Raw genomic sequence first — 22,250 nt, 5'->3', positions numbered from 1 at the left:
CAACCAGATGCTGGAAGCAGAGAGTGCACTACTGGCTCTTTAACTCTATTAACCTAAAAAATTAGATGCAATGGTAAGAAACTGTGTTCTAGAAAACAGCTAACTGCAATTTGTCACACATTTTTGTTGCAGTGAATGTCCAAGTGAATCTATTCACAAGCTACCATACAACAGCCTCGTTTTTATCTGGCACGTGGTTTACTTCAGAAGCAAATGAACTCAGGAAAAAGAAAACACACTCAACACCTACAGTCTGCTTCTCAACAAACCAGGGCTCCCCACCCACAGCGACTGAGTGCCAGGCAGGGGAAGGGGTTCAAGCAGGAGGAGCAGCCCAGCCACAGCGATGAGCACAAAAGACAGCAGAGCAGGAGACAGAGGCATGAACGGCACAACGCTCAGAGCGAAGCACAGCAGTGCAGGAAGGGCAGAGGCCACAGCACAGCAGCAGCAGCAACGACCCCCGCCCCGCCAGCCCCCGAGACGAGGACCAGAGCGGTGTTCAGAGTCTTTCCTTCCGCCGTGGAAGTATTAACACCAACCTGTGGCTTCCCTCAGTTCCTGGAAAAATTTTTGGTTGAATATAAAAGCCACACCACTGATTTCTTCCACTTTGGCTTCTGCTGTTGTATTTCGGTTAATAAAATTTGCTGTAATGGCAATGGCCAATTTGCCACGGAATTCTTTCCGACGAAATCCTGGGAAGTGGGGAAGAAATTTTCAGAGGTGACAAAAGCTGGCCAGAGAAGCAGGAAGTTCACGTCTAACAGGAGAAATAGGAGGGGTTCTGATGGGGACATGGAGGAGTGTTGGGGGTGGGAATCACGGGAAATTGAGGGCAGCTCTCCTCTGTCTGGAAGTAAGGTGTCTACCTCCCAAAGCCTTCCCAATCCAGCAAGATGTCAAAGTCACCCACAGCTAACACACGCCTCAAAATCCGACGGGCCAGAGAAGCACTCAGTGTGAGGCTCCATCTGCTTGAATAAGTCAGGTCTAGATCTGCAGTGCACCCGGCTCATGAGAGCCTGTCTCCCTGCACCCAGAGAAGTGCCTGAGAGCCAGCTGGTGGGGCCTGCCATCCACCAGCACAGGCACGGACCAGAGGAGAGGTCTCAGGAGTGGGGACTCTGAGGACACAAGCTCTTACGGGGCTTGGAGAGGGCAACCCTTCCCTGGCTGTGAACCAGCAGGAGGAGGAGACTGCCCAGTACCTTCCAAGGTATTCCTGCGGCCATCCCCGCCGATGATCACTTCAAACTCATATTCTGACACAGGGTGTGTTTTGGGGTGCACCAGGGCCCGCCAACCTATTCCTGTGGACCAAAGTCAGAATGAAGGTCGTCACCAGACCCATTCATACACCTGAGATATTCATACACCCAGATCTCTAGATATCCAGGTGTGCAGATGGCACAAAATCCCATGTCAAACATAGCAGGCATAAAAGCATGGGGCACAAACCAAAGAAAGAAAGAAGCTTTGAGGAAGGCTCACAAAGGAACGTCCCCCAGCACATGACCTTCTGTAACGGATCCAAGCACCCGGCATGTCTCATACTATGTCAGGGCCTCCTCATTAAGTCAAAGTTCCTCCACAGGCTGTACAAACGGAGAAGCCCTTTAACCAGCTCTGAAAACTACCCGAGACGCCTGTCGTCTCCCCCATAGATCGAATCTTTCTCACTCCTTCCAGCCCCTTTCCCTCCTTATTTGTACACTCACGTTCATTTTCTTGATCCTCGGGAGGCTCCACAAGTCCTCGGAATTCCACATTGACGTGGATCTCAATGCCTAGGATCAAGGCTACTTTCAAAAGTATTAGCTGAAGCTGACGGATACCTGAGTGGGCAGAAGATTGCACAAGTGAGGGTCCTCAGCGGGGCAGACAGTCAGCATCACTACCCCAGTTCCCCCACCCACCCATGCACGCAGAGTTTACTCGGCTGCTTAAAGTCACCGGCAGCAGGCTTTTCCCAGCCATGCCTGTAGCGTCTTTCCTTTCCCAGGGCAAATACAACTCAGTGCAGATGTTCCAGAGACACACATGGGGCCATGCCCACCTCTTGGGTTAGGTATTCCCAGCACACGAGAGCACTGAGACAGCAGGAGACCCGCTCCCTCCCCAATCCTCCCTGATGTGCTCAGAGCTCCTCCTCATCCTCCCTGATGTGCTCAGAGCCCTTCCCCATCCTCCCTGATGTGCTCAGAGCTCCCCATCCTCCCTGATGTGCTCAGAGCCCCTCCCCATCCTCCCTGATGTGCTCAGAGCCCCTCCCCATCCTCCCTGATGGGCTCAGAGCTCCCCATCCTCCCTGATGTGCTCAGAGCCCCTCCCCATCCTCCCTGATGGGCTCAGAGCCCCTCCCCATCCTCCCTGATGGGCTCAGAGCCCTCCCCATCCTCCCTGGTGTGCTCAGAGCCCCTCCATCCTCCCTGATGTACTCAGAGCCCTTCCCCATCCTCCCTGATGTGCTCAGAGCTCCCCATCCTCCCTGATGGGCTCAGAGTCCCCCAATCCTCCCTGATGGGCTCAGAGCCCCTCATCCTCCCTGATGTGCTCAGAGCCCCACATCCTCCCTGATGGGTTCAGAGTCACAGTGACTGAGCAGAACCTGTGACGCTGACAGGATTCACCACAGAAGGTGAAAGATGGGCGCCAGGGGCACCTCCCACTGGACACAAAGGGCTGCACTGCCTCCTGAACTGCCCACGGCTTTTCTCACCTCATACCTCACTGATGGCCACACATCCATACACGCTGAAAAGGGTACCCTCCATCCAACCTCAGTCTCTTACTGTCCCCCTCCCACCGCTGGTCCACAGGTGTAGGAACCAAGGCTCAGAATGATAGGAATCGTGCTCCTGGTCACAGTGAGTTACGCATCTGTTCAGCGTCCAGTGGGTGCCTCCCAGGTGCCAGGCACGGCAGCAGCCCGGGACTGAGAGCGGGTCTGGGCTCTACAACAAACCCTGCCACGCACAAGGCAGACAAGTCCACTGATGTTACGACCCTGCCCTCTGCTAAGACCAAGATGCCGGCAGGCTGTGACAACGTGCTAGGAAACTTGCCAACCCTCCTTGAGGTCATCTCAGTTACTTCCCTCCCCGCCCACCCTTCCGAGTCACACTCCCAGGCTCCTTAAATCCTCTGCTGGCACACACTATAGCTGTACACAGCTGAGTTCCAAGATGCTTTATACCGTACAGCCCAACAGACAGAGCGCTTCTGCTACTAGTGGAATGTGGCCTCTGTCGGCCAGCAGGTGATAAACTGGCACAATTGCTTTGAAGCCGATGTTTACAGGACACACCTGAAGAGCTCCGAACAGCAGCTCCTTGATAAGGCCCCCCTGAAACCACCAGTGACGATCAACAGACAAGACTTCAGCCTCATAAAGTAGACAGTCTGTTCTGAACCACTTTTCAGATCAGCATGAAAACAAAAGCACTGTCTGCATTAATGTCTACTGACTCAAGCACGGGCCCAGGCCGAGCCTGGAGGGGACCAGAGTCCAGCAGGAGCCCTGCATGCTGCAGACCTCACGAGAACCACCCAACGAAGGAATCCCACTATCGACTGGCCACTCACAGCCAGACCAGGAGTTCGTCCTTCTGATACCCAGGGCCACCCCCAGAGCATGTGCCCTCTCATCAGGAGGCACCCACAGCAGTGCGTCACAGCGAGCCCACACCTCGGGCCTCTCCCTCTGGACTATGAACCACCAGAGGGTCAAAGCCCACACTGGAGGTCTGTTTCCTGGACTTGCCCCAGCGCCCATCCCGCCCACTGCCAGTGCTCAGTAAGAGCCCAGGATCTTAGAGGTCCTTAAGCTAAACTCATTTTGCAGGAGACACATTGGCACTTAAGAATCTCAGGTTACAGAACCTCTGGAAGGCAGGTACTCCAACTCCAAGTTGAGTGTGCTCTCTACACAACAGACACGAACGATGATAGGGCCCACCAGCTTCTAGAATCTGCCTGCCATTGTCCCCTGAGAAGTGGGCAGAGGCAGGATTCCACAGGAGTGCTGATCTTACTTACTGATGTGGTCGATGGCCCCAGCACAGAACTTGCCGTAGAACTTCTTGGCACCCAGACCTCGCAGGTCATGTATGGTGAACGGCCAGAGGTGCAAGACGTTGTTGCGGGAGAAGGCGTCTCGCTTCTCAATGACGACCACCTTAGCTCCCAGCAAGGACAAATCGATGGCTGTGCGGAGACCGCAGGGGCCGGCTCCAATGATGAGACACTGAAAGACATGGCTGCTTTCAGGGCAAAGGCAGCACTCTTGATCTCATGACTACCATTCCCTAAAACTCCCACAGGGCTATTCTCCCCATTACCAAGAAACCTTCACTCCCATCTGGGTCAGAGTGGAGCGCCCACAATGGCTTCAGAGAGAACCTGTGAGCGCTCTGGATGGAGGAAGACTTGACTTTCACTGCTGGACAGAAACTCAGACAGGGCACCTGCAGATCTTTACCTGGGCCATGACATCAACACAGGATGAAACTCACATGTCATCTCTCATCAACAGGAGAAAACCTTTTGGAAGGCTTGTAAGTCAAGCAGATCTCTGCCTGCTTGAGGAGACACAGATCACTAAACACACAGCCAAGCAAGCCTGGGTCCTGGATGGACCTACCGCTTGAAAGACTCCCAGGAGGTAATCCTCAGGAGTCAGAGCTTCCTGTGCTGAAGAGAGTTCTTGAAGATCCATGTTCTAGAGAAGGACTCTGGCTGACACTGAACTAGTTCACATGCATGTCCAGAGGAGAGACAGGCACTGCCTCTGGCTTCAGGTTCTCCTCATTCTTAATAAAACTCTAGAGCACACTCATAAAAGTATGCCTTTGAATTACTTGAATTCTGTGTATGAATACCTACCCAAATACAAACCCACACAGGGCAAGTTAAGGCTCATGAAATAGTAACAGCAGTCCTAACGTCATCTCCAACTTCTGCAAAAGCTAGCTTTTCTAGCTTCTCACAGAAAGGGCTCTTACATAATGAGGAAAACACAGAATGTGTTATCCTTCTCCACTCCCCACGCCTCCTACAGCACACTTGAGTGGACATCTTTGGTCTTTGCCTAAGATTTCTCTAGACTGTGAAGCAAGCAAAAGAAATTCTTTGGTTTATAAAGCCTTTGCTTATCAACACAGGCCTCTGGAAAATGGATGAAAGGATGTCTGAAGCCTGTGGGAAATCCCCAAGTTGGCCAATACTCTGCACACCTTACCAGACACTGAGTCCAGAGGCTGCTCTGCCAAGCACCAGGCCACCCAGGCAGACAGGACCCCAACAGGGCCTGGCTACCTCTGTGCTCAGTGGCCTGCGTCCTCTAACAGCGTGAGAGTCAGCCAGAGCGGCAGCAAAATCAAACAGCCCCCATATCATTTGACTGCAGGGTAGTTCTCAGCAGCTGAGATGCCCATGTTCCTGTGTCAGTTCAGGGGTAAGAGCGGGGCAGGAGGAACGGTCGAATGAACACAGGCAGAGGACCCGCACGCGGGCTCAGCCCGATACCCCCCCAGGCAGTAGATGACCCCACCTGGCCTCACAGGCTACCTCCACCCAATGCCCTCTCCCTCTCCAGCGAGTCCCAGGCCCTACCTTGGTGTTCGTGCACACCTTTCCCTTCTTGTAGTCTTTGTGGCTGCCCCGCTTGTCCAGCTTTGCCCAGAGGGCCTTGGCTTTCCAGTAGTTAAGCTTGGACTTGAGCTTGTGATAAAAGGAGCGATGGTCCTTAGGCTTCAGTTCCAGGTGGTCACAGAGCTCTTGGAAGGCCTTGAGGGTCCCCTTGCAGGTGGTGGCCTGCACGAAGCGGTCAAAGAGGACGTGGGCCCGATTCGTGGCCTCGTTCTTACTCTCCTCCATGTCCCCACTCTCAGCGCCCTGGACAGGTGGGGCAGGGGGAGGGCTGTGGACCCGCCTGATGCCGTCACGTTAACCTAATAAAGAAAAAGGGCTGGTTAGCACATCCCGGTCAGTATCTAGAAACATCTTCTAGGAGACAGTTTCCAAGTGCAGCAGTCATTTGTTCGACAATGTAACACGCGGCCTGCCCTCCACACACCAGGAACCATCTGAGGCCCAGGGAATGGAGAGGAGCAAGACCGCTGCTGTCAGGGACATCACAGCTGAGCAGGTGAGACAGGCTTGCGCTCCACTGAGCATCAGAGAGAGAGGCACGGGGCTGGGGACACGGGCAGAGGCCCCGTCACAGGGAAAGGGTCCTCACCCAAGATGGGCCTCTGAGGGACAACAGCTGAGCTTTCCAGGAGGAGCAAGTGTCAGCCAGCAGGGGAGAAGTGCAGGACATGGAGAGGAAGGAAAGTGGAAGGCCTGCAAGGGAGACTTACAGAGGAAAGGACTCAGTGAATGCTGACACCAGGCCAAGGCGTGACAAAGAGAAACACTCATCTGGGGCGGGGGGCGCGGCGAGCTCCCCTCTGACCCTGGTACATCTGACCTGCCTTGGTGGAGGGGCACACTGGCCAGTCGGCCAAGGCTGAGGCCCAGGGGGCCCGGTGTCCAGGTGGGAGCCGCCCACTCGAGGCTGGCCAGATTGCACAGAGAGTCCTGGCAAGAGGACGGCCCAGGGCTCCGGCCACCCGTCTGTGCTGCCGCCCCTTCCACCCCTGAGATCTGAGACTCGCGGACGGAAGGGGCGGCAGCACAGACGGCTGTCTGGAGAGATACAGAGGCACGGGGTGGGTTGGGGGCGGGTAAGTGGACACGGTACAGACGCAAGGGAGGGTGTGGGGAGGTCTCAGAGGACCACGTTAACGCACCATCACCACCTAGAAGTACTGTGAGAGCTGGGAGGCAAGGGGCCAAGGGCCAGGGTAGTGGGGCAGCAGAGGAGCAGGGCAGGCCAACAGGACGAGCAGCGGCGTGGCCCGGGGTCCACGTGCGGACACCCCAAGGACACTGCTGCCTCCCTCAGCCCCACTCTCCCCTGAGCGAGTGAGGAGGTGAGAGGAGCCCTCCCGCCACAGGGCTCACTGCTGGGGCTCCAGGTGAGCGGCCACCCGGTGCGTCCCCGCCTCCCACTGAGCGAGACACAGGGCCTCACCAGAGCTCAGCTCTGTAGAAGCGGGAGTGACCCACTACCCAGCAAGGCAGCCGAGGGCGAAGGGAGCCACCAACTGTCTGCTGAGGATGCCACCTGCCTGCCTCCCAGCTCCGTCCAGAAGCAGAAGAGACCCGCCTTCCGTCCTAAAGCTCTCAGGAGGTGAGAAGCCCCTTGGAAAGGATTAGTAACACTTTGCTTCTCCCCACACCTTGCCATGTATTACAAAGTTAAACCAGATCAACTGAGGGTGTGGGCGGTTTACTCTAGATACAAGGAACTGCCATTTCCAGGGTTTCCCTCGTCACCAAACACAACAGTCCTCATGTTCTCGTTGTTGCTGCTGCTCAGTTGCTCAGTCGTGTCTGACTCTTTGTGACCCCATGGACTGCAGCACGCCAGGCCTCCCTGTCCATCGCCATCTCCCGGAGCTTGCTCAAACTCATGTCCATTGAGTCGGTGATGCCATCCAACCATCTTAACCTCTGTCATCCCCTTCTCCTCCTGCGTTCAATCTTTCCCAGCATCAGGGTCTATTCCAATGAGTCAGTTCTTCACATCAAGTGGCCAAAGTATTGGAACTTCAGCTTCAGTCCTTCCGATGAATATTCAAGGTTGATTTCCTTTAGGATGGATTGGTTGGATCTCCTTGCTGTCCAAGGACTCTCAAGAGTCTTCTCCAACACCACAGTTCAAAAGCATCAATTCTTTCATGCTAAGCCTTCTTTTTGGTCCAACTCTTACATCCGTACATGACTACTGAAAAAGCCACAGCTTTGACTATACAGACATTTGTCAGCAAAGTAATGTCTCTGCTTTTTAATACATTATCTAGGTTTGACATAGCTTTTCTTTCAAGGAGCAAGTGTCTTTTAATTTCGTGGCTGCAGTCACCGTCTGCAGTGATTTTGGAGCCCAACAAAATAAAGTTCATCACTGCTTCCACTGTTTCCCCATCTACGTGCCATTAAGCGATGGGCCCAGATGCCGTGACCTGTTCTGTGGAGGCCAAAGGTGGTAATTCTTTACCTGACACACGCTGATCTGCTTCTCATCTCAAATACATCACTAACTCAACAACCTCCTATACACACTGCTAAAAACACAGCCTTTCCCAGCACCCCCAGGGCCAAGAGTTCAGCGAGAAATGGAACTGGAACTAACCTTCAGTCTCCCCAAAGCAAGCTTATTCTAGATAGCAGAACGCAGCAAGAGAAATACGTTAAAATTTCTCAAGAATCCATTATTTTTCTTACAAGCCAGTGGTCATCTTAGAAATGTCAGGTGGTCAAAGTTTTTAAGTGGCAGAAAAAACCAGATGTGTTTGTCCAGAGGTGGAGGAAAGGGGAACAGCCAGCCAGCGACTAGAAACCAAGGTGGCAGGGTGTGTGCTCCGTGGGCGCCCTCCTTGCCTCCTGCCCCGGGCGGGGCGGGACCTCTGCAGCTGTATCTGCTTCATTCCTGAGGCATCAGAGGGCTCCCGTGATCCGGCCCCTGCCTGCCTACCTGTGTTCACAGGTGACTGGCACTCCTCCAGCCACAGTGTCTGGAAAGCACTGACCGCACCAACTCCAATCGCCCCACCTCTCGTCCCACCTCTCGTCAAGAAAGAGGATGATTTTTCTTTGTTCCTAAAGAGCAGGAGCCGCCTTCCACTCCCTGCCAGGATGAGCAAGGAGCCCGAGGGACCTCTGTGTTTCAGCTGACCTCAACACACTCAAGATCCTGCAACATGCATTTCTAAAAGCCTCTCCCTCTCCCGAAGTCTCGGCATCTACTTTCAAAGAACTCTGAAGAATGGGCCAACACTCCCTGGCTGGCTGTATGTTTGAAATAAATACCTCCAAAGAGCTGCCCATTTCCTCAAACCTCACCACACACAAACTCCTTCATTAACACCTGCCGCCCCACCCCCTCTGCTGATGCAAAGCGCTTTCAAATGAACAGGCTCCAGTCGGAGGCACACGCGGAGAAGTGCCCATCCACGGGAGTTCACCCCAGGTCACTAATGACAGCAGATAAGTGGAGGAAAGGTGGCTCCTGGGACAGTGTGACAGCCGCCCGAGGTAAGACTACACAAGATCAATTCCCTCGGGCTGCCTCAGCTTTCCTCCTCAACAAGCCAAGAGGCCACAGCAGAGACACTCCAGTGCCTGTTCTGCAGCTCTGCTGGCGGGACGTCGCGTGCGGCCTGGGCACTGCCCAGCGCTGGTCCACGCTGACGGCCGCTGGGCAGACAGAAGGCCCTCCACCATCGCCCCCATGCCCTCATTCCTTAAGGTCAAACCCAGGTCGTGCTCCCCCAGCCTCTCCTGAACCACCCATGGCTGTGTACGTCCCAGCAGCCTGGGAAAACCAACAGTCGTGATCGCAGGAACCTACAGACCTGGAAACCTAGCCGGAAGGTGCCAGAAATCCGGGGGGTTGAAAAGCCAAGGTGTGGAAGGAAGGAACAAGGAAAGTGAGGAGTCTGAGGAGGGAGGTTGGAGGAGTAAGGGAGGCCCAGTCTCCCGCGGCGGTGTGGTTTCTGCCGCTGGCGTTGCCTTGAGTGCTCCAACCTCGGCAGCTGACTGCTGACTCAGAAGCACATTCCTTGGCTGTGGAAAGGAAAGTGCTGGAGAGACAGCCTATGAAGAACACGCGGGAACAGAGTCTATGTTTCTATTTATAAGAGCAAGAGGCTGTCACTGACTCATGGCTGGTTTGAGAACACTCAATCTCTGGCTCTTAGAATAGATGGGTGGTTACTTGAGGGGTGGAGGAGATTTATTTTTAAAGATAGAAAAAGGAAAGAGAATCAAAACAACAAAATGACAGTTATACTTCAAGGATAAAAAATCAGAGCCAAGTTTGGTTAAATTTCTCCTGAGCTTCTCCACCACTAATATACCAGCATGTGTGCAAAGCTGACTCGTACGAAGGAATCTATGAAATGCTCCCTTCCTAGTGCACTCAGAGGCGCTGCTTGTCTGAACAGACCTTAGAAGGCAGGCAAACAGGAAGGCTTGTTTTAGAATGTCATTAGGAGGAAACTTACAGAGATTTCTTCGTGTTTGCGGAAACAAGGACCAAGGTGGCCAAACGCCTTGCGTTCTTGATCAGTCTCTCTAAAAAGGACCGCCCAGGCCATCACCATCATCTGTGGATGGGGACACTGAGTCCCTTGCCTGGGGCGGCTAACTAAATCAGACCATCTGGAAATGAAGCTCTTTGTCACCCCAACTGCTTCCCAGCTCTGGTCCCAAAGCCGTCTCATCCCTCACGGCCCTGGGATAAGGTTCTCTGGTTCCCAGGAAGCAGCTCACAACACAAGAAGGAAAGCAGACCTTTTCATGATCCTTGTTCCTGACTTCGCTCCATTCCCTGTTCTCTGACTTTCCATCCTATTTAGCATCAGATGAACACTTGGCAGGATGCTGAGGACACAGAAGCCTCCAGGTGGCCCTCCCCATTCCCTGGTTCTGCTCTTTAGTCCTGCCCACCAGTCCTAATTCCGCAAGCACGTGACTGAGCATCCCCACCCCCACCCCACAGGCTCAGGGCAGGGACTGAGTCTCTGCAGCTCCAGCAGAAACACTCTAGTGTCTATGGAGTTGACAAGTGCATCTGTCTGGGGTCCCTGCGTGGCTGGGGACAAGAGGCGGAGAAGTGGATGGAGGTGACAGAGAAAACTTCTATCTAACGTGAGGGCTATGCAAGAGCAGACGGCTGGGCCGGAAGAGCAACTATGAATGCAGCACTCTGCTATGGGCCCTCAGACCACTTTATTCTGGCTATGAAACAGCCCTCTCTAGAGCGGGCCAGGAAGAGCCTGGACCATGACCTCTGGGTTCTCCTCCAAGTCTCCAATTCTGAACAACACTCATCCCCAATACTGTGTTTTCTCAAAACCTTTTATTTTACTTTCTTCAATAGCAATCTATTTCTTCAGGAAAAACACCTACACAGTTGACCAATGAGTCAGAAAGGACTTCTGCTCGTAGAGAACAGACCCGTGGTTGACAGGGGGAAGCGGGGAGGGAGAGGGATAGGCAAGGAATTTGGGGCTGGTAAATGCAAACCATTATACTCAGAGCAGACAAACAATAAGGTCCTACTGTATGGCACAGGGAACACACTCAGTACCTTGTGATAGACCACGAGGGAAGAGAAAACACAGGAAGAGTATCTATGTGTACAACTGAGTCACTGCGCTCTACAGCACAGGTCAGCCACATGTCAATCAAACATTTCTGTAAGTACATATAGAGAGAGATCACAAAAATAAAATATTGAAGGATCAAAAAATAAAATATATATAAAACTGAACTTTAAAAAGAAATGACCCCTGCCCTTTGTCACCCCAAGCAAATACTAGAAAGAAAGTCCAAGTCAGAACCAAACACCAGTAAACATAACAGCTGATGCCAATGCAATGCAGATGCCTGCCCCCAGACAACCCAGAAAAACAAAGAATCAAAAAGAACACTAGCCCCAGGCCCGGGATCTCAAGAAGTTATCTTCACCTGCAAAATGAAGGCAATGTTCAATGAATCAAAGGGTTTTTTGCAGGAATTGAGGTAATGAATGCAAACTGTTAGCACTGCTGGGTGCACAGCCAGACCCAGTAAATGACAGAAGTGTTACTATTAACTAGTAGTTGATAATCCCATTCACAAAAGGTTACATTAAGCTAAGTAAGTGGCTACTCACATAACAGAATGAGAGAACTCAAGACCGCTCTGTCTTTTGAAAGAAAGAAGAATGTGGTGAAGCCTCCTTTGTGCCCGCCGCCCACCCCTGCCTGTCCCAGAGGGTGTGACCAGGGCACTGGGCAGGAGGGGCTGGAGGAGAAGGCCTGCCAGCAAGTTCCTGCCAAACTCCGACGTTCACATGGAAGATACAAGGACTGTCGTGAAAGCGGCCAACGCTGAGGAGTTGCTAGAGGTCAGATCCAGACGGCATCTCAGCCTCCACTGCAATCTACCACCTGCGTTTTGCAGACAGGAAAGTGCTGCTTAAAGACACTTAAGAGTCACACAGCAGGAGAGCGGTGCGGCCAGGTTCCGGCCCTAGAGCCCAAGGCCCGAGCTGCCATGAAGGAAGAACCACTCAGGCACAGCTAGAGAAACAGTGCCGTCAGAACAATGCACGGCCGCCAGGCATAGAGCCTCCAGAAAGGCATCTTCAGGTGACGTGAGCAAGGATACACAACCAGGATTCTTCTTACAATGTATCACCGTATTGCCTCTTTGAGACGGAGCCCTTCAGTCAATAAAGGCCAGGGTGCTCTGGTGTCACAGGGACTCCGAGTTTCTGCTCCCCAGCCTGCATCCTGCAGCGGCACCTCGCAGGGAGCGATGGACCACACAGCACCTGTGAGTCATCCAGCACTACTCGGGCTGGCGTAGGGACTCACGGCAGGACAGGAGGGGAACCTCAGCCTAGTCACTACCAAGAGTCCAGAGCTGTGGGACAGAGACCAAGAGTCTGAGGGCCATGAGGATCCAGGTGGGCAGGTGAGGAAAGAGACGGAGAGAGACGCTCACTGAGGCTGTGGAAAAGCACAGCCAGAAGCTGTCTACCTGTACACGGGCTGGCCCCGCTCCTTGGAGCTCAGCCCCATGCACCAGGCTCCAGGCGCAGGGCAGCTGCTCAAGAGGCTCTGCTGATTCGAGGCCCTGTGGCAGCCCAAAGGGACATGACAACCCCACAAGGATGGCAGCGGGGCTGCCCGGAGACCCCTCCAGGACCCCTCCCCCTAGATGGACAAAGCTCCCAAAGCAGCATTAAAGCCAACATTTTTACAGTGGCCCACATGGCATCTAGTCCCATCACTTGATGGCAAATAGATGGGGAAACAATGGAAACTGACAGACTTTATTTTGGGGGGCTCCAAAATCACTGCAAATTGCAGTGTGATTGCAACCATGAAATTAAAAGACTCTTGCTCCTTGTAAGAAAAGTTATGACCAACCTAGACAGCACGTAAAAAGCAGAGACATTACTTTACCAATGAAGGTCCGTCTAGGCAAAGCTATGGTTTTTCCAGTAGTCATGTATGGATGTGAGAGTTAGACTATACAGAAAGCTGAGTGCCGAAAAAGTGATGCTTTTGAACTGTGGTGTTAGAGAATACTTTAGAGTCCCTTGGACTGCAAGAAGATCCAACCAGTCCATCCTAAAGGAAATCAGTGCTGAATATTTATTGGAAGGACTGATGCTGAAGCGGAAGCTCCAATACTTTGCCCACCTGATGCGAAGAACTGACTCATTGGAAAAGACCAATGCTGGGAAAGATTGAAGGCAGGAGGAGAAGGGGATGACAGAGGATGAGATGGTTGGATGGCACCACCGACTAAATGGTCGTGAGTTTGAGCAAGCTCTGAGAGTTGGTGACAGACAGGGAAGCCTGGTGTGCTGCAGTCCATGGGGTCGCAAAGAGCCAGACACGACTGAGAGACTGAACTAAAACACAGTAACACAATTAAGATTCTCTTTCATAAAATATTTTCCAAAACAAAAATTTAGCGATTAGAGTGACAACATCGACTTAAGACAACTGGGCTCTCACACCTGCTTCCTGCACCCTCCATCTGCTGCGTATATCACGCAGCTCTAGAAAACCCCACCATAAGCTAGTGAGCAGACAAGCCCCTCCAGCCTAGTGTTACCGTGAGAGTTCTCAGCTCACGGATCCCCCGAGAAGGTCCCGGGAGCCCACACCCCTGACCTCACCCTCTCGCTTCTCCTCCTGTGGCCCCCACGCTCGGCCCCTCAGCCACACGGGCCTCCTTGCTGCCTGCAAGCCCTCACTGTCCCCTCATCTGAAATACTGTCCCCCAGGTCCAGTCGTACATGCAGAACACACTACTGAGCAGCCGCTGCGTGCCGAGCACTGTGTCAGGTCCTAGAAACATCGTGGGAACAGAGGAAAACCTCACTCCACACGGGGCGCCCGTTCTCTGAAAGGCTGGCACGTGTGTGCCGCACCTTCACCACCCCAGGCTGCTATTCGGGTGTTGCCTCCTCGGTGTGGCCCTCCCTGACCCGCACCGGCTCATCTTTGCTTCCCCCTGAAGCACTCACCGCAATCCGACATACTGTAAATGCTATTTACTGCCGGTCCTCCTCTCTAGAATGTGAACTCTGTGAGAACAAGGACTTTTGCCCTTTGCTCCCTGCTGCACCGTCGCACCCAGAACCCATTTCTGACTCAGAGCAGCACACAAGTACCTCTCAGATTAGTGCACGGACGGGTGGCATTGGGGTTCAGGCAGAACTCTGCTGGGACATGAGATGAAGAGGAATCAAATGAAAATGCGCTCAGAGCCACCAGGTTGAGAGCAGGAACATGCACACCTGGAGTCCTATGAGGGGTCCTACTAGGGGACCCAGGCCTTCTCCAAGGCCACACCTGCTCACACGGGCCCCACCCAGCAGGAGAGGAGCCAAGACCTGGAGGCAGCTTTGTTTTCACAGCCAAACAGTTTCAGAGTAACTGTCCCCCCGCCCCCATCAAAGAATCTGGTTCCAGAGAAGAATTTATCAGTGTCAGGAAACGCTACATGGCAGCTCCAGCCCACCTGCCCCAAAAGATAAAGTGAAGGACCTACAAGCTTTCCAGATCCAAGTTGTGTGTGTGTGTGTGTGTGTGTGTGTGAAATCTGCCTCAGAAATCCATGCTGCTGTCATAAGCCAGGGTGTCTGCAGCCCTCACTTGGGGCTGACGACAAGGGGGAGCAGCACCGCCCACCAGCTTGTGACAAGGTGCCCAGGGATGAGTGGAGAAGGTGGGGGGCACCAACAGACAGCTAGACACCTGACACCACAGCTTCAGGAGTGGGGTGGGGAGGCGGCTCCTCTGAGCTGCAGGAGGAAGACAAGCCGGCAGCGCACACTGACGCGGCCCACACTGAGCCGGGACCCAGTCTGGGTGGGGGCAAGGCTGGCTGGATTCAGGCCCCCATCCGCGCCCACCTGCCCACTCTCGGCACCCCGCCTGCAGGGGCAGAGGCAGCGCCTTTGCCTCTCCACCTGCACTCGCTGTCCTCGCGCCCCTCGGGATGTCCCGCCAGTCAGGGGCCTCGCGTTCTCTTCTGAAGCTGGCCCCATCTACGATCGAACGTCTGGGGCATCCTTACGTGTACAGCTCAGGGCGTCAGGTCATTCACGTTCTGTGCGCCCGCCCGTACTCCCCACTCCCGCCTTCCCACACCTCCTCCCCGTGCACATCTCCAGCTGCGGCCCCTCCCTTCTGCTGCCTCCCTGTCCTCCTAACTCCCCTCTACACGCCTGTCCCCACCGCTGGACCCCCTGGAGAGCCCTGTCACCTTCCCCTGCCTCTCAGTCTGGCTTCTGTCTCCATCACTCCACCAAGGGCGGCGTGAAAGGCTGACACTTCAGTCCTTATCTCACTCATTTGCTTTCTGGAACTCTTCCTGGAAACCCTCCTCTCCCTGGCTCGGCCTCCTGCTCTCAGCCACTAACTGGTCTCACACTGCTCAGCTCCCTCACACGGCTACAGCTGTTCCGGCTGCCCCCCTCTCTTCATAAACTGGACGACCCCCCCACAACACTTCTATCTTTGCTGACCTTGCTCCTGACAGCCAAACGCTACTGGACATCTTCATGCAGACACTCCATGGGGTCCCCGACTAAGCAGTGCACACGGGACACTGCTCTCTTCCCCGGCTCTCTCCCCCTATGCGCTCAGATGCCACCACCGTCCACCCGCCAATCTTCCCCGGCTCTCTCCCACTACGCGCTCAGATGCCACCACTGTCCACCCGCCAACGAAGACTGGGGGTCATTTCAGACCCTGCTCTGTGTCCACCCCTTAATCCAATCACCTCAGAGCAAAGACCTGTTGATTCGAACTCTCTAGGACCTCCCTATCTGTATTCTGGTGGAACACCTGTGGTCTCCAGCTTGGACCATTACAACTGCCTCTCAATCTTAAACTCCCTACAGGAGTGCTGAGCGCACTTTTCAAAGAAAAAATGTGATCTCTTCCCTTAAATGTGATCTGCTACATCCCCCACTAGCCCACTGTTTCCAGGAAGTAATCCAAAGCTTCAGCAAGGTTCCCAAGGCCCCAGAGGTCTAGCAGCCACCTCGCGTCCTCCCACCCACACACAGACCGCCGTCCTCAGCCGCCCTGGATGCACATGCGCAGAGCCCCACGTGCAGTCGTGTGTTTCCCCCACGCAGCACGGCCGTCACACCCTGCCCTCCACCCCCGTGCTCCTGCTCACCTGGGCCGCCCCTCCTCCCCTCCACACTCCCCACTGCTCTGGGGTAAAGCCCAGGTCTGCCTCCCGGCAGCTCAGGGGTGCTAGCTGGCAGGAAGAGGCGTTCATTTCTGTTTTGCACTCAGCACATGTGTCAATGGGAAGGAGGAGAGAGAGAATGAGAGGCTCATGTGGGCCACAGAGTCTACTGTCACAGAATCCAGAAAGGAGAAAAAGGACACGTGACGATCCGTCTGTTACTAACTTGTTATTGACTTAAGGGGCGGAGAGCAGGACTCGGAAGTGGCCAAAGGGAGTACCTGAGGCAGCTCTGGACAGTTCTCAATGAAGAAAAGGACTTTTGTTTTCAGTCGACGTTTCAGGACCTCATTTACAGCTTCTTCAGATACTACAGTGTCCCTAGTCACCAACACAGTGATGTCTAAGCTCCCTGGGGGCTAGACAGTCTAAAGGAGAAGACTCACCGGCTACCCACATGGTTCTTGGAGATGGAAACACGGAAGGAAGGAGGCGATAAAGCAGGTGTTAAGACTGGTTGTAAAACAGGAGTGCGATGACAGAGCTGTTTCAAGAGGCCAGCAGGTAAAGGAGGAAAAAGATCTCTCACATGTCGATGACAACCTCTTCACCTCCACCCACACACCAGGCAAAATGACCTGATCTGCCTCAGCTCCGGGCCTCGGGAGAGAGTGCGACTAGCCACTCCTCTCAGCTGTTTCCAAAGCAGAAATTAACCATGAGGGCTAATCATAAACCAGTTCTACAGAATATACTTTCCCTTCCCAATTAGCTTAAGAGGGCATGGGACTGGGATGTTCCTGGTGGCCCAGTGGTTAAGACTGCACCTTCCAATGCAGGGGGTGGGTACAGGTTCAATCCCTGATCAGGGAGCAAAGATCCCATATCCCACATGTCTCGTGGGCAAAAAACCAAAACAGAAAACAGAAGCAATATTGTAAGAAATTCAATAAAGACTTTAAAACTGGTCCCACAATAAAAAAAAAAAAAAATCTTTAAAAACGTGGGGGTGGGGTGGGGCATGGGGCTAAGGCATAATTCCCCAGCAAAACACAATCTTCTCTGGATCGGACACTCCTCAAAGCAGCCCTCTCATCCTACTGACTCCACTGAGCTCTGACCATCGACAATCACTCCTGCAGCTACAGCCCAACCCCTTCAGGAGAGAAAGAGTCCATCTGGTTAGAAAAAAAAACAGAAAAGGTCGGGGGGAGGTAACAACAAACTTCATTTCCTTACACTTAAGGAATATTGTGAACTCAAGCTGTACTCTGGCAGGCTCCTGAAAGGGCACAGCCCACAACTCCTCCTTACTTACGCCACCCCTGCCCTAGGGATGACCCCCTTCCTGTCTAGTGGCGGGGGGGGGCGGTGGATGCTGAAGTATAGCCAAGACTTGAGTTTCTTTTCTCCCAAAGACAAATTGCCAAAAATCAACTGCCATGAGACCTTCGGGCTCCAAAATTCCAACTACTCTGGGCTCAAGGCCAACACTTAACCAAGGTTTCTCCACAGAGGACTAATTAATCTTCACTTAGTTCAGCACCAACAACATTAGGCAACGAGGCCCCCCTAGGGCCTGAAGGCTCTGCTCCACATCTGCCCACGTCCTAAACACCAGCAGCACCCCACGGCCGTGGGGGGACGGCCGCCTTCAGCATCCTGCTCTGGTCCAGCAGCGGCAAGCTTCGGGTGACATGCTGTTCCCTGACCACAGCTAGATTTTCTGAGACCCGTGCCCAAGCTCTCACTGGCTGAGTCACTGGGACCTGACGTGTTGTACCAAGTGTTCCCTAGGGGTGGCAGTAGGCATGATCTACTGCCCAACCCTCTCACCCCCTGTGGCTGAGGCGGGCCTGCCTCCAGGAAGCCCTCTTGCAAGCTGGGGGACCTCAGTACCTCAGCTGAGACAGGACCACTCGATGCCGAGCATGACCAGGTCATCTGGGAGCATCTCACTCTGAGGTTCCCCCTTTTGGGTACCAACTGCGTATTTCACCTTCAGAAATAACACTCCCTGTGGGCAGGGAAAAGGGACTGTATCTGTTCCACTAATTACACATCTGAGGCAGAGACTGGACATCAGACACAAAGACCTTGTAAAGGGCCTTAACTAAGCAGCCTTCTGTCTCAGACATCTGACCAGAAGCCCCAGAGTCTTCTCGTATCACAGCATGAGCAAAGCAGGATGCAGTAACTGTTACACGAGGATGACCACCCCACCCCCGGCCAAGGGCAGCCTCTCTTTGTGCTCACTGCCTACTTCCTGTGGGGCGATTCAACCCGCCTGTTCACACTGAGGCCACGATCCCGTCTAACAGCAAGTGTATTTTTTAACAACAGGCGCTGACAATACAACAGGTGGGCCAGGTCTCTGTCGTCCAGAAGTGTCCGGCTCCTGAAGAGGAAGTTAGTAACAATCAGGTGGTGAACCACGCCCGCTTCGTGTGCTGCAGTCCAAATGCACAGAGTGACACTACGCTGAAGGCAGGGAAATCTGTTTACCTCCTTTTCAATCAGCTGGGGAATTTGGAAAAGAAGGCAGGAGATGATAAGCAGTGAGAGAATATAGATAGCCACCTCTCCCGATGACCCTTCAAATGGAACCGCTGAGAAACAGTCATACTGTAAGATTTGAGTTTCACTAAAATTCCTGTTCACCCTGAAATCAAGTGATAACAGAGCAATAAAATGGCCAAACAGCTAGAGGGGGAAAAGTAATGGGATCCACATAAAGGACTAACTGGGTCACAGGCCTCTAGGCGCCTCCCCTTCAGCCCCGCGCAAGAAACAGACGGGTGGGGCTTGCTCCCTGGCTGGATGCTCCAGCCAGGTCAGGGGCTGGACGCCCTGGCACAGCCAGATCAGAGGAGCCAAGGCAGAGCCCAGGCTGTGCCAGTTCCTCACTCACAACCTGCGGGGCTTGGCAGAGAGCCGTAAGAGCTCTGTGCGGGCCCCCACTGCCCACGAGAGCACACCCAGGCAGGCGTGGTGCAGCGCTCAGGGCCGGAGGGAGTGGTTCTCTAGACAACTCTGACGTATAACTTACACACCATAAGAGTCATCTGTTTTAAGTGTATGATTCAATGGTTTTTTAGTAAATTCACCAAACTATGCAACCATTGCCACAGCAGTTTTAGAAGAACATTTCCATCAATCTCGCGGTGTTTTAATAACTTCCCAGTCTGAAGATGAACCTGTTCCAACAGGTGCTGGGCTGCTGAATGGGAGGCAGTGCCCACTGCCGTTGCTGCCAGTTTGCCCGCTCTAGGCGACTCAGAAAAGCAGAGTTATGCAGCATCTGTCCTCCTATGCCTGGCTTGTCTCACTGAGCACAATGTTTCCAATGCTGATTGGCGCTGTTTAACACGCCTGAAAACTGTTCCACTAATTACACATTGCATGTGTGTGCTCATCCACGAATGGGACACCTGGGTCGTGTCCACTTTCTGATTGTCAATAATGTTGCTATGGACATGGGTGTATGAGTTTGTAGACCCCACCACAACTCTGTAATCCAATTTGCATGTCGTGTTTCTTCCAAAGTGGTCTTTCTAAGCAAAGCTCATCATTTCACTGACACACTGAACTCCTTAGCTGCTAGTAGCAGCCTACTCTCCACTGCCAACACACACCTATCTCTATCTATCTATCTGCTGCTTCAGGAAGCCGCCTCACTCCTCCCTGTGCAGCGTGGTTCATGGTCAAGGACATGCTTCCCCATCGCACACACACAGCCAACCCCCTCGGGTCGTCTCTGCACAAGGCCCACCACAGCCGTGAGGCCACTCACCACCCATGACGGCTTCGGCTCCACGTCCCGTCTGAGGCCCTCTGGACACCTTCGCTCCTCACTTCTCTGGGCACACCCCTTTCCCCTGCTCCCACCCGGCGCTCCTGGAGGTAGCAAGTTCCTCTCAGGTTTCTACCACCAGAATTTAGCAGAGTGTCAGAGCCACGACAAGTATGCAGATCCCTATGGAATGGATTTTTGGTTTATGAGTACATATTTTGAGTGTTCAAGATAAGTTCCATTTTTAAAAAGCCGTAGAAATACTTGTGCGTCCAATATTTTATTTTTAAAACCACAAGTGACGTGAGCTGCTAACATCCAAACCTACAACATATTAGTTCCCCAAGAAAGGAGCAACAAATAACCACATTTTTCCCAAAGGCTTCCTTTCTCAAACATGCCTGGACCCTGATCTGTTTCCAGTTTAAGAAGGAACACACTTCCTTAAAGCCAAAGGGTTACTTGTAATGAAGAAAAGCCTCATATTCAGAATATTTAAAGGATTTATACAAACCCATAAGAAACCAGCAGATACTCAATGAAAAACAACCAAAATACCTGACTAGGTACTTCACAAAGGACATCCAAATTGCCAAAAAGCATCTGAACAGGTACCCAATATTATTAGTCATCAATAAAATTCAGTCAGAACCACAGTGAGAAACCGCTGCCCACTCATTAGAATGACCAACAACTAGACACTCAGAATATAAGCTCAACAACCAGCGTGTCAACCTACAACCACTTTGGAAAACTGCTCAGTAGTAGTTTCAGAAGTTGAAGAAACTCTACCATAAAACTCAGACATTCTATTCCTGGGAATACTTCTGAAAGAAATCTATGTCTATATTAACCCAAAGACAAGTACAACAATGCTTATGGCATTACACAGACACACGCATTTATTGTATATAGCATTATAGTTCACAATACTCTAAAACGCAAGTCACCCAAATACAAAATGAGAAATAAGCAGCAGCAACGGAATACTACTATGAACTACCGCCTCACGCAGCAACGCGGACGCCGAGCACAGACCAACGGAGAGCACGAGAAGGCAGACGGGCACAGGAGCGAACACAGTACCAGGCTCCTCTCTGTAGAGACCAAGGACAAACACAAGTCACATCTACGGGCGAGGCAGCTCCCTGGCAGTCCACTGGTTAGGACCCTGTGCTTCCCTGCCAAGGGCCCAGGTTCAATCCCTGGTCAGGGAACTAAGAGCCACAAGCCACAGCCAAAAAATCAAAAACAAAAGCCCCCAAATCTATGGAGTTGAAGAAGTCCATCAAGAATAATGGCTGGGGCTGGTGGGGTGGAGTCACTGTCAGGGAAGGGGCAAGGGGCGCCAGTGGGACCCTGATCTGGATGGTGTCACATGGGTGGCCAGGCAGCACTGTGTCAGTTTGGTTCAGCTGGGAACTATGTTTCCCAGAACCCCCAGAGCTCTGAGTTAGAACTGGTCAGAAATGCAACTCGTACAAGGTTTGGAGGCCACACCTTTCCGAAGGTCTCAACAGTCAGATGTGCAGATGAACAGAGACAGAGGCGCCGGGGTTCCAGCTCATCCTCGCTCTCCCTCCATTCCACCCAGCTCTCCCTTCTCGCCGCTGACCCTGCTGCCCAACAGCAGGCCCCACCAGCACCAGACCCCGGTGAGCCCCACTGGACAGCAGGTCTCCAGGAGCTCTGACCTGTCCACCCAGACTGATGACTTGGGCAGACTGAAGAGGGACTCCCCTGTGACCTCCAACCCCTCATCTGGACCATCACTGCCCCAACACTTCCCATGGTGGGGAAGGTCCGACTTCTGTAAGAAATCCCTGTCTCCCAGATTTTATACTGATCGGCTCCCAGCTGAGCGACGGACACATGCAGAGGTGTATATATACATACACATCTGTGTGTGTGTGTGTGTGTGTGTACACAGGACTTGTAATACTTAAGATTTGTGCACTTTAAGAACATACGTTGCTGCTGCTGCCGCTGCTAAGTCGCTTCAGTTGTGTCCGACTCTGTGCGACCCCATAGACGGCAGCCCACCAGGCTCCCCCGTCATTCAGTTCGGTTCAGTTCAGTCACTCAGTCACGTCCGACTCTTCGTGACCCCATGAATCACAGCACACCA

General features: G+C 53.1%; 1 protein-coding gene across 19 annotated transcripts in view; it reads right to left on the bottom strand.

The window, feature by feature from the left end:
• The window catches only part of MICAL3 (microtubule associated monooxygenase, calponin and LIM domain containing 3), a 154,952-nt gene that overhangs the window by 70,040 nt on the left and 62,662 nt on the right, over positions 1–22,250 (bottom strand). For 18 of the 19 annotated variants that reach the window (XM_070371630.1, XM_070371645.1, XM_070371631.1 and 15 more), the window contains 5 exons: positions 5,617–5,954; positions 4,042–4,249; positions 1,722–1,838; positions 1,212–1,313; positions 543–698 (listed from right to left, as the gene is read on the bottom strand). In XM_070371630.1, the coding sequence (XP_070227731.1) occupies positions 543–698; positions 1,212–1,313; positions 1,722–1,838; positions 4,042–4,249; positions 5,617–5,880 (847 nt within the window). In that variant the 5' untranslated portion in view covers positions 5,881–5,954. Of the gene's footprint in view, positions 1–542; positions 699–1,211; positions 1,314–1,721; positions 1,839–4,041; positions 4,250–5,616; positions 5,955–9,464; positions 9,613–22,250 lie in introns of those variants that run through there. The other variant, XM_070371628.1, reaches the window with a different exon arrangement.

Source organism: Bos mutus, chromosome 5, assembly GCF_027580195.1.
Source record: "Bos mutus isolate GX-2022 chromosome 5, NWIPB_WYAK_1.1, whole genome shotgun sequence".
Classification (NCBI taxonomy): domain Eukaryota; kingdom Metazoa; phylum Chordata; class Mammalia; order Artiodactyla; family Bovidae; genus Bos; species Bos mutus.
The sequence above is the reverse complement of the archived record's forward strand: the minus strand, read 5'-3'. Positions and strand labels throughout refer to the sequence as shown.